This window comes from Tasmannia lanceolata, unplaced genomic scaffold (assembly GCF_043159265.1).
Source record: "Tasmannia lanceolata isolate RefF3 unplaced genomic scaffold, GAP_Taslan_0.1 ptg000019l, whole genome shotgun sequence".
Classification (NCBI taxonomy): Eukaryota; Viridiplantae; Streptophyta; class Magnoliopsida; order Canellales; family Winteraceae; genus Tasmannia; species Tasmannia lanceolata.
Genome location: NW_027518696.1, coordinates 18,211,381 through 18,226,355, shown reverse-complemented (window position 1 = coordinate 18,226,355; position 14,975 = coordinate 18,211,381). Strand labels below are relative to the sequence as shown.

Genomic DNA, 14,975 nt, shown 5'->3' with positions numbered 1-14,975 from the left:
AGTGATTAAATATATATGTAACTTAATGGTCTCTTATGGTCCATAAGGTGATGATTCTATCCCTTTTGACTTCAATCTTCTGTCTTATTGGTGATAGGCTGGCGGCTTGATTACTTCCTTGTCTCAGAAATAATAGCCAATAAAGTTCATGATTCCTACATTCTCCCAGATGTCACTGGTAGTGATCATTGCCCTATTGGCCTTATTCTGAAGCTCTAGATTCATGCCATAGAAAAGCTGCACTGGTTGCTAGGTATGTATATATTGAGTAGATTATTTTGTTTTTAAATTTTTGTTGAGTGAAAAGATGTTTAATTTTGTCAGCCAAAACTGAGGGACTGAATGGTTGGGATGATTTGCAATTTGATCCAATCTGGGTGTAGAATTGATTGTTTAAACTCTTCCTATGATTCTCAGTATGCCACAACAGACCTAATTTTGGAGATATTAGGAAAGACAAAGTACACAATTTGTTTGGATTGACTTGCTGCAATAGTTGGAAAGTTACATGGTTTTTGTTTTAATGATGGAAAGTTACATGCTTTAAAATGGGCTTGTTTAGGTTTTATTAAGGTTGAGGCTGTACCATATAGATTTAGTACAAAAAACTCATCACCTTCTTCTCCAGACATTATCTGCATTCATTTCTAAAATTTGAGTAATGGTCCTCTGTATACACTATGTGATCCTCTATAAACTAAACCAATCAAATGTATTTTTTTTTTTCAAAGTCGCTAAACCAATCAAATGTTCCTAGTCTTAAACCAGTAGATTTAAAATGATGAATTTCAATTGTACCTTTGACCTATAACGGGTAAAGATTTAAAGTGAAAATCAATCTTAAAATCAGTAAAAGTCATTTCAAATTAGATATGACATTTGAAATTTCATCCAAAATCATGCGGGATGCAGAATAAGGTGAGCAGATGGCCGGAGGATTGGCAGTGTCTCGATTGCCATTACCATAATTTCAGTTGGAGGAAAAGATGCAGAACCTGCAAGCAAGCTAAAGTGAAATTGATCTCTTCTTCGGGTTCGCTATTTGTGGGGGGTGGTGGTGATCTCAAAGGGAGAGCTAAGATAGGGGGAGGTAATAGCTTTGGGAACTGGTTTTGCCCTCCCAGTAAGTACCTTAACTTCAAGTGGCGGGACAAATGCCGTTGGTGTCGACGGATTAGAAACCCTTCAAAATGGGTAGCCCGTACTAGCCCAATACCTCTTCTAGAAGTTGATTGTGGTGAGGGTGAATGGTGGCCTGATACTGGTAAAATTTTCTCACATAAGGTTGGAGGGAACTCGATCTTGTCCATCTCGGGTAGGGAAGTGGAAGTTCGAATGTCTCATAGGGAAGAAGCCTATCTCATAGGGAAGAAGAAAAACCATAATGGATCTTTAGAGGACCTTTGGCTTTGGGCACAAAAGTCTTGGGATATTCCATCTTTACAATGTCCCTGTATCTTGGAGGAGGATGAGCTCCTTTTTATGTTTGAATCAAAACTGCAGGCCTCACAGATCCTCACTAAGGGACATGAGACACTAGGGAATCAATTACTCTCTCTCTCTCTCACCGTGGAATAGGGAGTTTCTTCAAGGTGAGGAAGCTCTATGGGTCAATTTCTACGGTATCCCATTACATGCTTGGGCCATATCAACGGTGGAAGCTATAGGGAGTCTTTTTGGTAAGGTCCTAGAAACAAAGATGGAAGGCAGTCACCAGCATTGTGTGAGCTTTGTCTCGGCCAAAATCCTAGCTCCACGATAGAATTCTTCAGGCTCCTTTGTTAAAATTAGGATCCTAGATCAGGTCTATACCATTGGGATTGAAATTCCATAAAAAATAAGTGCATGTTCAACCATTTTTGAGCTATCTAGCTCCTCGGGTAGGCGGCCGCCTTCTTTGATTGAAACCTCTTCGGGTCCTGCTGGCTTGGGCAATTCGACAACGCCACTGGTTGAAGACCCTCCAAAGACTCAGGGCTGGCTTTCCGATGAACCTTGCTGAATTCAAATTTCAAACCTAACCAATCAAATCTCATTGGCGCGTTGCCCAAGGATGGACTTGAGAAAAGTCTAGGGAAAGGTGTGATGGGACCTGGAAACAAGAGCTTTGGTCAAACTCGCCTGTCCCTGGTGGGGCCTAAGTCAAATGACTCTCCTGCCCCTAGGCGGAAAGTTGCGTGGCTGGATCTGTCCAACAAGATGAGTAAAAAGCTGGCTATGATTCAAGAGTAAGGAACACTTATTTTGGCGAGAGCCATCTTGGTTTAAAACTCAAGGCCAGGGTGGCAAGATCAATAGCAAAGGTTCTTACAAGCACTTTGGAGAAATTTTCGGGAGCTACTTTAGTAGGGAAAAGGGAGAAGAGCAGTAGGGTTTCGAAAACCTCTCAAACTAATCTCCCATTCGCCCAGTGCAGGTCTTGTTTATGGATAAGTCACTAGTAGCTTTCCCCAGTCACTAGAAGATATTGGTTCTTTGGGAATGAGTGTTCTGTTAGGATTACGCTACCCTTTTCGCCACGCCTATGCATTTAGAGCACATCTCTCTTTACTTATCTCTTTTATCTAGGAGGGGGAAGTTGTAAGGTCTTGGGATTGGAATTTTAGGGCATCACCAGTACAGTTTTCTGAAGAGAAGTCAGAAGCACAAAGGAGAGCTCTTTGGATTTGTTTGATATACTGGACGATCTATTTTCATCCTCAATCAAATAGGAATGAATAATCAAGGTAATACGCACCGAGTCGTCTTCTTGCTCTGGTGGTTGGAGTAGACGGTTATTTATGGAGATTCTGGTCTTAGAAAATATTCTCAAGAGGATGAGGGCGATGACCTACGATGAAGAGAGGGCTTCCATCAATGACCCAACCCACAAAGAGATGTTGAGAGATCTTCTCCGGAAGCAGTTTAAATTATTTAAGTTAGAGACTCAAGATTGTCCCTTCACTTTATACAACCTCTGTGGGATAGGCACGGTCAAAGATATCCACTCACCGTTGTATAAATATCCTTTCTTCAAATTGATTTTGAACCAAGAAAGGGCCGCAAGGAAGAAGAACTGGGAAGCTAATAAGGTCGTAGGCATTCGGCTGGTGGAAGAAAGGATCGCTAGCAGAAAAGACCCTGGATTCTTGGATCGGGTTTCGGAGGAACTTCTCATTGATATGCTGGATTTCCAAATCCAGCACATTATGGAGGAGTTGGAGAAGTGTTCGGCATAGATGAGCCGTTTAAAGGTCAGTTGCTGCTGGAGTTTTCTGAAAGGAGGGTGGTTCCCATAGCTTTCGGGACATTTTTAAAAGTTTAGGTCTTTTTGGGGACACAAGTGCAAATGCGAAGGCTTAGAGGAAGTTTTTTTAGGTGTTCAAGATCATAGCATAGGGTATCTTTTGTTCTCCTAGGACTCCTGGTCCCAACCCTTGTAAAGATGTTTGAAAGAAATAAACTTGTCATTTTTCGAAAAAAAAAAGAAAGTTGTACCTTTGACCTAATCAAGCGACCCATCTCAACTGGGCATGTATATTTCTAGGCTTTCACAGTTTTGGCTTGTATATTCATAATGACACCGCTGCTCAATACCTTAGTAGATCGACTCTATTACATAAGTTGATTCCTAACTTTTATCTCATATCATGACATAAGTAAGCAGTTCTTATTGTATCGGCCCCAAAACCTCGCTAATTGATCTTTACGGTGCTTCCTCTATCAATTAGATCACCATTTCTTTTCGATACTGATTGAAACTGCGTTGCTGTGTCAGAGGAAGGATAGCTATACTGATTCGGTATACTCTAAATACACCTTCGGTATATTGCCTCCTGCTTAGACTGATAAATCCAAGGCATATTGATTATATGCAATATATATGCAAATACATAGGATCCTCATTCTTTATTCGGCTCACCCTATATAATTATAATTAATAATTAGAAATAATTAATAATTCTAATTAGAATTGTTCATTTTTGATTGAAGGGAAAAAGAATGAATGAAAGAGTTTTCTAGTTGGCCAATACAGGGCATCTCGCGGATGAGAATTGGATCACAATGCAGCCATTCCTAACTCGGCTCTGAAAATGCAATTCCGAGAGGATAACAGTATGAGGGCATTGGATCCCTTCAAACCTGGAGAACATGTGATGTTGGCACCAGGATGGTGCAGGAGCTGAGCAATAAATTTTTATTATGGCTCTTCGTGCTTGCAAGGGCTACTTGAGCTATTGGAAGACAGAGAGGAAGGACGGTGAATAAAAGACTGATAGGGATACCAAAGGCTTTCGGTGAAGGAATGTGTGCCATTGGTAAGTGATAGGAGACCAAAGGCTTTTGGCGAAGGCATGTTTGCCTTTGGTACTATTAATTGTACTTTGCTATGTATGGATGACTCGAATTGAGAGAGGATTTAATGAGTTTTGGGCTCAAAAATCAATTCTCAAAATCCAAAACGATCATATTGACCCTGCCTTGGTTGGATCTTATAGAAGCTCTATTGCAATGCTTTTTCTAATAGCTACAAAAATGAATAAAAACGGTCATATGTGGAGAATTTTCGCACATTATATATTAGGGCAAGCTATCAATTATTAAAATGAATGAATAAACTTGGCCTTGCTGCCACGATCCACTGAGATTAAGCTCTACGTCGCATCGATTCGTAGTTAAAAATATTAAAAAAATGAATGAATAAACTAGTTGACGAGGTCCTTTTGCTAATTATTAAAAGAGGGTTGCTAGCAAAACGGGATTTCAGATAAAGACGAAATCCGTGACCCATACCCAAGTGACAAGGGAGTGAGCACGTATCCCTACTTTCGAATTTATTTTCCAAACAAAATCCTGTTCTGGAAGTGTTCTCCTTATTAAAATTGTACTCAAAGTAACAGTAATTAAAATATATCAATTTTCTGAGTAGAATAGTAGGAAATCTAGAAGGTGTGAACTCAAGTGTTATAGTATTAAGTGGACGCTTTAAGAAATAGTTTTTTTGATGAGAGAGAGAGAGATGTGCTTATTGACTGGGGTGAAGCTAGCTAGTAGAAGGGGTGGGTGTCTTTTCAATTAAGGATAACTGCAAGATATATAAAGGGAAATGTTATCAGCACTACCATATTTTTTTGATGACCGCACTCCTCACTTTATTAAAATGTACAGTGTGGCCCCCACCATAGGATGATCCAAACCGTCCATTAGATAGGCCACAACCTAAATAGGTTGTGCCCCAAAATCATTTCCGTAGGTTGATCCTAACCCTCTGATCTCTATAGAGGGTTAGGATCAACCCTCTAAGATTCAGTCTCTCCTATAGATCGGAGGGTTAGGATCAACCTATGGAAATGATTTTTAAAAATTCCTGTGACATAAGTATTTGAGAAAATAATTATTTAATAATAGATTAGTTTTTTTAAAAATTATTTTGCTAACGTTGTCAAAAAATATTCCAATAAAAATTCAGATTTAGCCTAATCGAACATTGAGTATAATAAGGATAATTATATTGAAGTATCATGCCTGTGGAGAGCTCTAACACACTCAAATTAATAATAATTAAATAAAAATTAACCAAACTTTCTATGATTAATTGCTTGATTATTACAATACAATGTAATTGAGTCCGCAACCTTTAAATTCATCACCAACGTTTTGCACCGTATTAGTTCCACATATTTTGTAAACTAGTGTGTATTCCTTAATACCTTTGAGGTATCTAAGTACATATTTTAAAGCTTTCCAGTGTAACAATCCTGGGATTTTTGGGCACCTGCCAAGCATTCCCACTACAAAAGCATAGGTCAAGTCGCATGAGTAACATAGGTTATATGAAGCTTCCCAGAGTTGAGGCAAACGAAACCTTTCCCATCTGGGCTTTATCCTCATGAGTTTTAGCACACAAACTTGTTGCTGAGTCTGTCTGCCTTTGATAGAGGCGTGTTCATAGGTTTTGCCTTTCCATTCCAAAATACTTTAGTAATGTATTGAAATACTTTTCTTGTGAAAGCACTAGCAATCAGTGCAGTCTATCTTTATGTATTTTATTGCCCGTGACGTATACTATCCCATTGAGGTCTTCATATCTTAGTTTCTAATAATAAATCCATATAAAGTGATAGAAGTATAGTATTCCTCTCACTCACCATTGTAAATTTAAAATGATCCCTTTTCGGTCATAACAAAAACGAAACCTTCCATGGCTCTATAAATATGGAAGTGGTTCAATTAATTTCCAAACCATTTTTCACAATGGAGTTTACTTCCTTTGTCATGGCCTCCATCTATAAATGTGATTTTGAACTATTAATTTCCTCCGAGTAAATAACATGTTCCTCATTAGTAGGGCTGCAACTCGAGCCGGGTAAAACCCGACCCGCATTGACCCGACCCGAAAATAGCCTGGGTCGGGTTCAGGTTTCATGGGTTTCGGGTCGAGCCGGGTTCAGCATTCAAAAGCCCGCATGAATCTCGGGTCGAGCCGGGTTTGAAGGGGCCCGACCCGACCCGACCCGAGTTACATAAGTTATAGTATGTACATTTTTTTCTATTTTAGTTAAAAGTTAAAGGGATAATTACATTTACACCCCCTCTAGTTTCTGACACATCCACTTCCACCCCTATAGTTTAAAACGTGACAAATACACCCTTGTAGTTTCAATTTGTTTAAGGTAGGCCCCCTCAGCTGAAGGTTCGTCCATAGATTGAAGGGTTAGGATGATCTGATGGAGCTGATTTTTTGGGCACACTCTAACTATGTCAGGACCCATCAAATGAACGCTTTGGATCATCCAAACAATGTGGGCCCACATTATTTGGATGATTTTTTGGTAGTGTTTGGATTCGCGTAGGGACCCACATTATTTGGATGATCCAAAGCGTTCATTTGATGGGTCCTGACATAGATATGGTGTGCCCAAAAAATCAGCTCCATTGGATCATCCTAACCCTTCAATCTATGGACGAACCTTCAGCTGAGGGGGCAAACCTTAAACAAATTGAAACTACAGGGGTGTATTTGTCACGTTTTAAACTATAGGGGTGGAAGTGGATGTGTCAGAAACTAGAGGGGGTGTAAATGTAATTATCCCAAAGTTAAAAGTGAAAACCCACGCACCCACTGTTACTGTATGTGAGTGTAATTTCTGCTTCTATGAGTTGAGTTGATTCAAGTGTTTGATTCAGCATTGTTTGATTGTAATTACAACATTGTTTGATTACAGCATTGTTTGATTCAAGTGTGATGTGAGTGTAATTACATCATTGTTTGATTCAAGTGTAATGTGAGTGTAATTTCTGCTTCTATGAGTTGAGTTGCCTTGCCAAACAAGAATTTTCCTTAAAAATTTGCGTCAACGTGAAAAAACCCGACCCAACCCGAACCGACCCGAGATTTATCATGGGTAGGGCCGGGTTTGGGAATCGTGGGTTTTCCGAAAAAAAACCCGACCCGACCCGACCCGAGATATTTCTCGGGTAGGGTTGGGTTCTCCAAAACCCGACCCGCCCGACCCGAGTTGCAGCCCTACTCATTAGAATGCTCACCTAAAAACGTAAAAATCCTATCGAAAATATATCCTTCACTTGGTCTAAGAGGTATTGTTTCCTTCTCAGTGACGAAAAAGGCTCCTCAAAAACAACCTTTGCACGTTTATTTCCATACAATATTAAAATATCTTCATAAGCTACACCATTCAGATATGGATTCCTTGTCATTCAAAAACTCGTAAAGCATTAGATTCGAAGTCTATGATAGGACTCAATTCGTAATTTAAGTTGTTGTAAGCATGGTTTTAAATTTCGACCAGAATCCGAAATTTCGGGTTCCGGTGGAGACCGAAACGGAATTGGCACATACCCCACATACCCGAAACATGTTATTATTTCGGTCGAAATTTCGTTATTTCCGAAATTTCGTGCGAAATTTTAGGGATTTTGACCAATTTTTTTGATTTTTGATTTATTTTATAATTATCCCGAAATTTCGACCGAAATTACCGAAATTTCAGGGATTTCAAAATTTCAGGGATAACCATTAAAAAGTTCTTCTTTATTAGTCGTCGATTTCGAGCGAAATTTCGATTTTAGTGGGGTCTGAAATCGGTATCGAAACCGAAATTTAAAACCTTGGTTGTAAGTAGTCTCACTCCGAAAATTCACAAGGAAATGAGTATAATTCATCATTGATCATATAATTTCTAGCAATGTTCCAGTCCTCTTCTCAACAACACAGTCTTCCTAACGAATATAAGGCATGGGGATTTATCACTAATATTATGTTCTTTGTAAAACAAATCAAACAAGTCCAAGGTTCATTCAACGCCTCTGTCAGTTCTAAGAACCTTAATCTTCTTAGCTGATTAGTTTTCAATTTCAAGTTTATATTCCTTTAACCTTATCATAAGCTTTATATTTCCTATCAATGAGGTACACATATATCTTTCTATTATCGCAGGTTTCACATTAACTAAAGTTTTCCCATGTGATACTTCTGATAACTCTCTCACCAATTAGTTTGTCCTTATAATCTAAGGTGTCACATGTATATTAGAGAAATTTTACATAATTTGTGAGTTTCCAAGTTCAAGTGATTAAATACAATTAATATATTATTAGGCTGATTCCAGAGCTTCTACACATCCTATCAATGATTCCATTATTAAAACATGATATAAGGATGTAACTTGTAAGCAGAATAAATTACCTAATTTCTAGCAACATTATATTTTCGCAATCATACTATGTAGAGGAATGATTTGTGCAAGGGCGCCCTTGCATAAAGAGCCAGAAAAGGGCTCTTGATTGGATCCACGTCATTAAGTGTAACCGATTTTACTTTTTCAATCAATGTTACAATCAATGTTACAACCGGGTGCACCAAAAATTGGGAAGATCAAAGGAAAAGTACATGTTTTCCCGTTCCTAGCATTATTTAGTGGCCATTTACTATTCAAAGGATAGTCTCTACTAGTTGTATATTTTTCATACACAAGCCTTTATTTCACTTTTACTTTCCTATAAAAAAACACAAGGAAAGTTAAGTAATGAGAACTATGTTCCTTTCCTTTCTACTTCTCTATTGCGTATCTCATAAAAGAGTTTTTATATGGCGTAAGCCCTTAAGCCCAGTTATTTTCAAAAATTACTCTAAGGGCGACACCATAGTATGATCCCAACTGCAGTTCCTCTATAGATTAGAGGGCTAGAATCATCCTTGGAAATGATCTTTTGGCCACAACCTATTTACGTTGTGGACCATCGAATGGACAGTTTGGATCATCCTATGGTGTGTACCATACATGCTTACACCATATAAAAAACGTCTATAGATTAGAGGGTTGGGATCATCCTATGAAAATGATTTTTTTGGGCACAACCATGGTTTTAAATTTCGACCGATTTGGTGGGACCGAAACCGAAATTTCTCAAAATTTGATATTTTGCGAAATACCAAATTTCAGTCCAAAATTTCGAAGCTTAATACCAAATTTTGGACCGAAATTTCGGATTTCGGTGGGTCCGAAATAGGTACCGAAACCGAAATTTAAAACCTTTGGGCATAACCTACTTATGTTGTAGCCCATCAAATGGACGGTTTGGATCCTATGGTGTGGCCCCTACATTATTTTTTGAAATGGTAGTACGAGCTTACACTATATAAAACCTGCTCATTAAAATCTTGGTAAAAATTCCCAAAGCAGAGAAAGAGAAAATGGCTTCAACTACTCTCTTCTGCCCGAGCCATGTACTCTTATTGAGGTCGTCTCCTTCAAATATCTTCTCCACCAGGAAAACCCTACTGCTATTCGGACCCCCCTCAGCTTCCCTTTCGCCCCCCTCAGCAATTCGCATAAATGATTTGAGCACCATTAAGAGAAGGAAAAGAGGTCTGGTGGTAACCCGCGCTGGTCCTCCGACCACTACAAATCTCATCTTCGCATTCGTATTCCCTCTCTCCCTTCTTGCTGTCACCATTTTTACCTCCATTAGAATAGCTGACAAGCTCGACCAGGATTTCATCGAAGAGGTAAATACTATGCATATACATATCAATTTTGTGTTGTTAGAGATTCCTTGAAACAGTATTTGGAACATCCAAATAGATTGGATTACTATGATGGGTTCTATTTTTTCGTAAAAATATCGATGCCCCTCAAGTGTTTGATATTAATCCCCACTGGTCTCTGACCACATCAAGTGTAACAAAAACGCTGTAAATTCCAACTTCAAAATCAAAGTCTACAAAAATGGTGGGAAATGGGCTACTTATAGAGCCCTTACGATGTAAAATGACTAAAAGACTACATCACCCTTAACTAAAGCCACTAAAATGCCATGAACAACTAGGCAAATAACCAAACTTGTGTAGTTATTATGTGATTATGGTTACGTAGTTTAGGCTTGTGGGGGTTAGTTACTGGTGATTTTTCTTGTAAGTAGGTGGATGGGCTTAAAACAGTATTGGGAACACCCGAATAGATTGGATTATTATTATTATAGCTCCTGTTTTTCGGGAAAAATTGCTGCCCGCCAAGTGTTTGATATTAATCCCCACTGGTCTCGAACAACATCAAGTGTAACAAAAAGGCCATGCTTGCTTGCTTGCTGATATGTGCATGTTATTTTGGTGTATATGGGGGAAGTTAGAGTGTAGTTATTATGTTACCAACCCAAATTGGTTCACAACTTGATTGATCTTCTTAAAGGGAAGATTGGCCTCTTAACCCACATCGAGGGAAGGGTCAGTGCTCCACTCTTATCCTACCTTCGTGATAAGTTCCTATCAAATTTTTTTTTTTTTTGAAAATTAAGATCCTATCAAATAACAAGCAGCTTACTTATCCTCCTAGGTACGTAACATATTGTGTGATTATTGTTATGTAGTTTAGGCTTGTGGCGGTTAGTTATTAGTGATGTGTCTTGTAAGTAGGTGGATGGGCCTGTAATGTGGCACTACCTTTTGCTTGTATTTAAGTAGTAATATTTTGTTGAAAAAAAGAGGAGAATTTGCAACAAAACCAGAAACTTATGTTTCGTGAAAGTCATGTTTCCTCTTGAATTGAACCGTTAGGTGGTCCGGTTCCTCAAATCAACCCCTCTCTCCCCTCTTTTTTTATATTTTATTTTGTTTATTTTTGTTACAGCCAATTTGGCATGTAACACTTGTTCACCATTTCCATCTCGGGCTTTTCTTTTAATATATCAGTGACCATTTAAAAAAAAACACCTGTTCACCATTTGTGGGTTTTGGGTGGTGTGTTGTCAGTCGATCAAGTTCATGGCAGTGATATCTTTAAGTTAGCTGACTTGATTTTGTTTCCATAGTTCAGTTTATAGATTGACTTGTGCTGTTTGTAGACTCATCATGTTTAATTCTTTTGGCTGGAGAAGTCCTGCATTTGGTAGATTTAAAGAGCCTGGCAACATTTCATACCTAGGAATGAATTATTTTGGCTTAGGATTTGGTCTTGCTACAATTTAGGACACATTGGTATTAATGAATAATGGCTTAGGATTTTTGTCTTCCACTCCGTCAAATTGTAGGCTCATCATGGCGATCTATGCATGAGTACGCACCTGGTTCAAAGGTCTAGGGAGGAAAATTTAGACAATACACTTTTGCAAATCAAACATGAAAGGAAGTTTTTGCTAGAAGTCTTGAAATGATCAGTGAGCATGTCTTGTTGATCTTCTTAGTGTGATAGAAGGGATTGTTCATCTTTTCTTTTTTTCTTTTTTCTAATTTAAATTTTAAAAGGTACAGTTTGGCCGTCATGCCATCCTTTTAGGTTTTTTCCATCAGATGCGCTTCTCACTCTTCTTTTGCAGTGACATGGCAGGTACATGTTCTGCACAGAGGTACAATCTTTTTGTTGGGCAGTAGTTATAGGCAAAAACAATACCATGGGCGTTTAGAAGAAAAAATTTCTTTTTTTGAGAAGAAAAAATTTCTTGTGGTGAATATAAGCGTCATGTGTAAGAAAACCGAGTAATTTAGAGACCTTCTCTTTGCCCATTGCAAGGTGGTGCAATCAATCTTGTCGGCAGTGCGGAGATGATTAGGGGTTCTTTGAATTTCCTTGTTCTCTCTCATAATTTGTTCAAAGAGTTGAAAATACGACCATTTAGGTGAAAAGGGGGCTTATTATTTGGTCCATATCTCCTTTTGATTTTGCAGAATTTTAGAATGGGATAAAGAGAAGGATCTCTGTAGATGAGTGCAATTTGATGGCTAGATTATTAGAGTTATCAAGAGTCATTTGGTCAGTTGTGATTTAGTGAGAAAAGAGTGTCGGAGTGTTGTCGGATTCCAACACTCCTACCCATAGCCATGAAACATAGTACGTATCTGCCATTGAAATGCCAAATTGAGAGTATTGCTTACCATACATTAGTAAATTCCAGTCGATTCTGAGAAGGTTAAATGACAAGAAAGGAATTCTTTCACAAGTAGTACCTCCCATCAACTGCTGTTTTGGAGTCCTCTTGGTGGTTGGATTTTCTGGATTTTCTATACAACAATTCCACCTAAAATTGAACATTTCTCTCTCTTTATGGTTCAGTAGTCCTTTGTATATTTTCACCAGCATCCTTGAAGGTTGAAGTGGCGGGAGCCTCGTGCACTAGGCTACCTTTTTCTTTTTATCCTTGAAGGTTGAAGAGGCCATTAACAACAGTTATATGGGTTACATCATGTCTTATTCTTTTGAAATTGTTGCTGATCAAGGGTTTTATTTTTATTTTTTATCAGCTCGCTTTAAATGAAGCGATAATGGAAGAGGAAGATAGCGATTTGGATGTTAGCATTTCTTTGGAGCAAGAAACTGCACCTCCACGCACTCGAAACCGTCCCAAGCGTGAAACTTAGAATGGGTTGAGTTGCTTTGCTTTACAATATTTCGACCTTTGAAACCCATTATGTGAAATATCAACAAGTAGGTGGTTTTCGTTCTGTTGTTGGCAAAAATATGCGTGTGAAAGAAACAGAGGGCAAACTTTTGTTGTAAATTAACAACACTGTCAATTAATCAGTAAAGCAGCTGCTTAGAACAATTGTTATAAGAGCTACCTCATTCATTTTTCCACTTAAAAATGGATGTAACATTTGTTTTGTGAGCAATGATAGACACAAGGGAGCCCTTGCATAAAGAGCCACAAAAGGGCTCTTCATTGGATCCACGTCATTTTCAGTTACATTTTAAAATCAATTGAAAAAGTAAAATCAGTTACATTTGATGATGTGGATCCAATCAATAGCCCTTTTTTGGCTCTTTATGGAAGGGCTCCCTTGTATCTATCATTCCTCTTGTTTTGTACTCATTCTACGTCGGAAAAACATAGCCTAAGCAATTCTTAGGTTAGTATTAAATTTAGAATACAAGTATGGTTGATCATCTAATGCATATTAACATTTTAATTAGCTGTTAGAGACTGTTACTGCTCTGAAAATGATATCACAAGCAATTATAGAAGTGGTAAATAAAGTGAGGAGTGACATTATGGAAATACAGGTCTTCATAAATGATTTCCCTTACCAAGTAGTGGTGCAACTTGGGTCGGGCTGAACCCGAGCCCGAGCCCAACCGGTTCAACCCGATCTCGGCTTGGGTTGGGTTCGAAAAAGCCAACCCAATTTAATTTCAGGTTGGGATATGTGATTCCTCTCTTATATTTTTTACTTTTCTGTGATTTTGAATGGCTAAAGATCCATGGGATCATTTTCTGTAAGTGATAAATAACATAGGTCACTGAGGTGATGGTGTTTTTCGACAATTAAATAAGGGCATTTTTGCTGTATGGTTCATTGTTTTGATTACAAATATGCATTCTCATTTTCAAAGTCTTTCTTTTCCGTTACTATAAAATATTAACTTAACAAAAAAGACAAATGAAAAGGGGTGAAATGACCAAAAACAGTGACAATATTGGCCCCACATTAACTAACATATCATAGTTGAATTAGAAGTCGAACGATTGACAGTGGTTAGGATCATGGTTTTAAATTTCGACCGAAATCCAAAATTTTGGACCGAAATTTTGGATTTCGGTGGGGACTGAAACCGAAATTTCCCGAAATCCCATTTTTCGCTAAATACCAAATTTTGACCGAAATTTCAAAATTAATTAAATACTCTTTTTAATTTCTTACCAAATTTCGACCGAAATTTCGGTTTTCCCAGGACCGAAACCGGTATTTTAAACCATGGTTAGGATATTGTACCATATATCCTTGTATCTCAATGTACCTAATTTCTTCAAAAAATAATTGATATAGTTCTTCTCAGATTGCAACTCAAGTAATCCCATGCTATGAGAAACCAATATTTATCTTGTCTCGTGTGAATGTTTTATAAAGCTATGTTTCCTTGGAAGTAAAATAGGCATAAATCAAATTTCACACCCATTTTCCACCCTAAAAATGGGTATTAACTTTGTTTAATGCTCGTTTTACGTCTAAAAAAAATGGAGCCTAACCATCTTGTCTTGATGAACAAAAATGGCCATGACTTAGTACCCACGGGGCATATGTGCTAGGTGATTGTGACCGTTGATCTAATGGGATAGTAGAGAAGTGACCCTTGGATCGGCAAGTTTGAATCAACAATCACAAGACATGTGTCCAGAATGGATTGTGGAGGATAGAAATTAAACCAATAAAAATACCAAGAGAAATATCAAAGTGAGTAAATTAAAAATGCAATAAGGTATTGGAAGTGGCAATGGTCTTGCTGCTAAGATCTATCAGCCCTACGTTGCATTGATTTGTATAAAAGAAAATACCAACACGAACTAGTAAAGGTGAGAAACATAGATTGGACAATCTCTAAAGCCATAAATTTTACTCTGTCCTTTATTCCATTACATGTAAAAAGGAGGAGTAAAACCCCACATCGATCAGTTCTTAGCTAAGCTTAAAATGCATAAAAAAACATCCTTCCCATTCCCCCATCAAGCTTGGAGTGAAATTAATTTGGCACACAGGCTGTTGGGTA

General features: G+C 38.1%; 2 protein-coding genes across 4 annotated transcripts in view; both read left to right on the top strand.

Moving 5' to 3' along the window:
* The window catches only part of ARP (apurinic endonuclease-redox protein), a 53,399-nt gene extending 40,355 nt beyond the window's left edge, over positions 1–13,044 (top strand). For 2 of the 3 annotated variants that reach the window (XM_077361887.1, XM_077361889.1), the window contains exon 12: positions 98–524. In XM_077361887.1, the coding sequence (XP_077218002.1) occupies positions 98–219 (122 nt within the window). In that variant the 3' untranslated portion in view covers positions 220–524. Of the gene's footprint in view, positions 1–97; positions 525–12,733 lie in introns of those variants that run through there. The other variant, XM_077361888.1, reaches the window with a different exon arrangement.
* HCF153 (high chlorophyll fluorescence 153) lies at positions 9,657–13,044 on the top strand. Its single transcript, XM_077361890.1, has 2 exons — positions 9,657–10,009; positions 12,734–13,044. The coding sequence occupies exons 1-2, from the start codon at positions 9,695–9,697 to the stop codon at positions 12,848–12,850; spliced, it is 432 nt and encodes a 143-aa protein (XP_077218005.1). The 5' UTR covers positions 9,657–9,694; the 3' UTR covers positions 12,851–13,044.
* Positions 13,045–14,975: the final 1,931 nt, after the last annotated feature.

Bases quoted from the DNA above. Each gene is read 5' to 3' on its own strand.
- HCF153 (XM_077361890.1), top strand. From the start codon at position 9,695: ATGGCTTCAACTACTCTCTTCTGCCCGAGCCATGTACTCTTATTGAGG. The intron at 10,010-12,733 runs GTAAATACTATG...ATTTTTTATCAG, and splicing joins ACCAGGATTTCATCGAAGAG to CTCGCTTTAAATGAAGCGAT.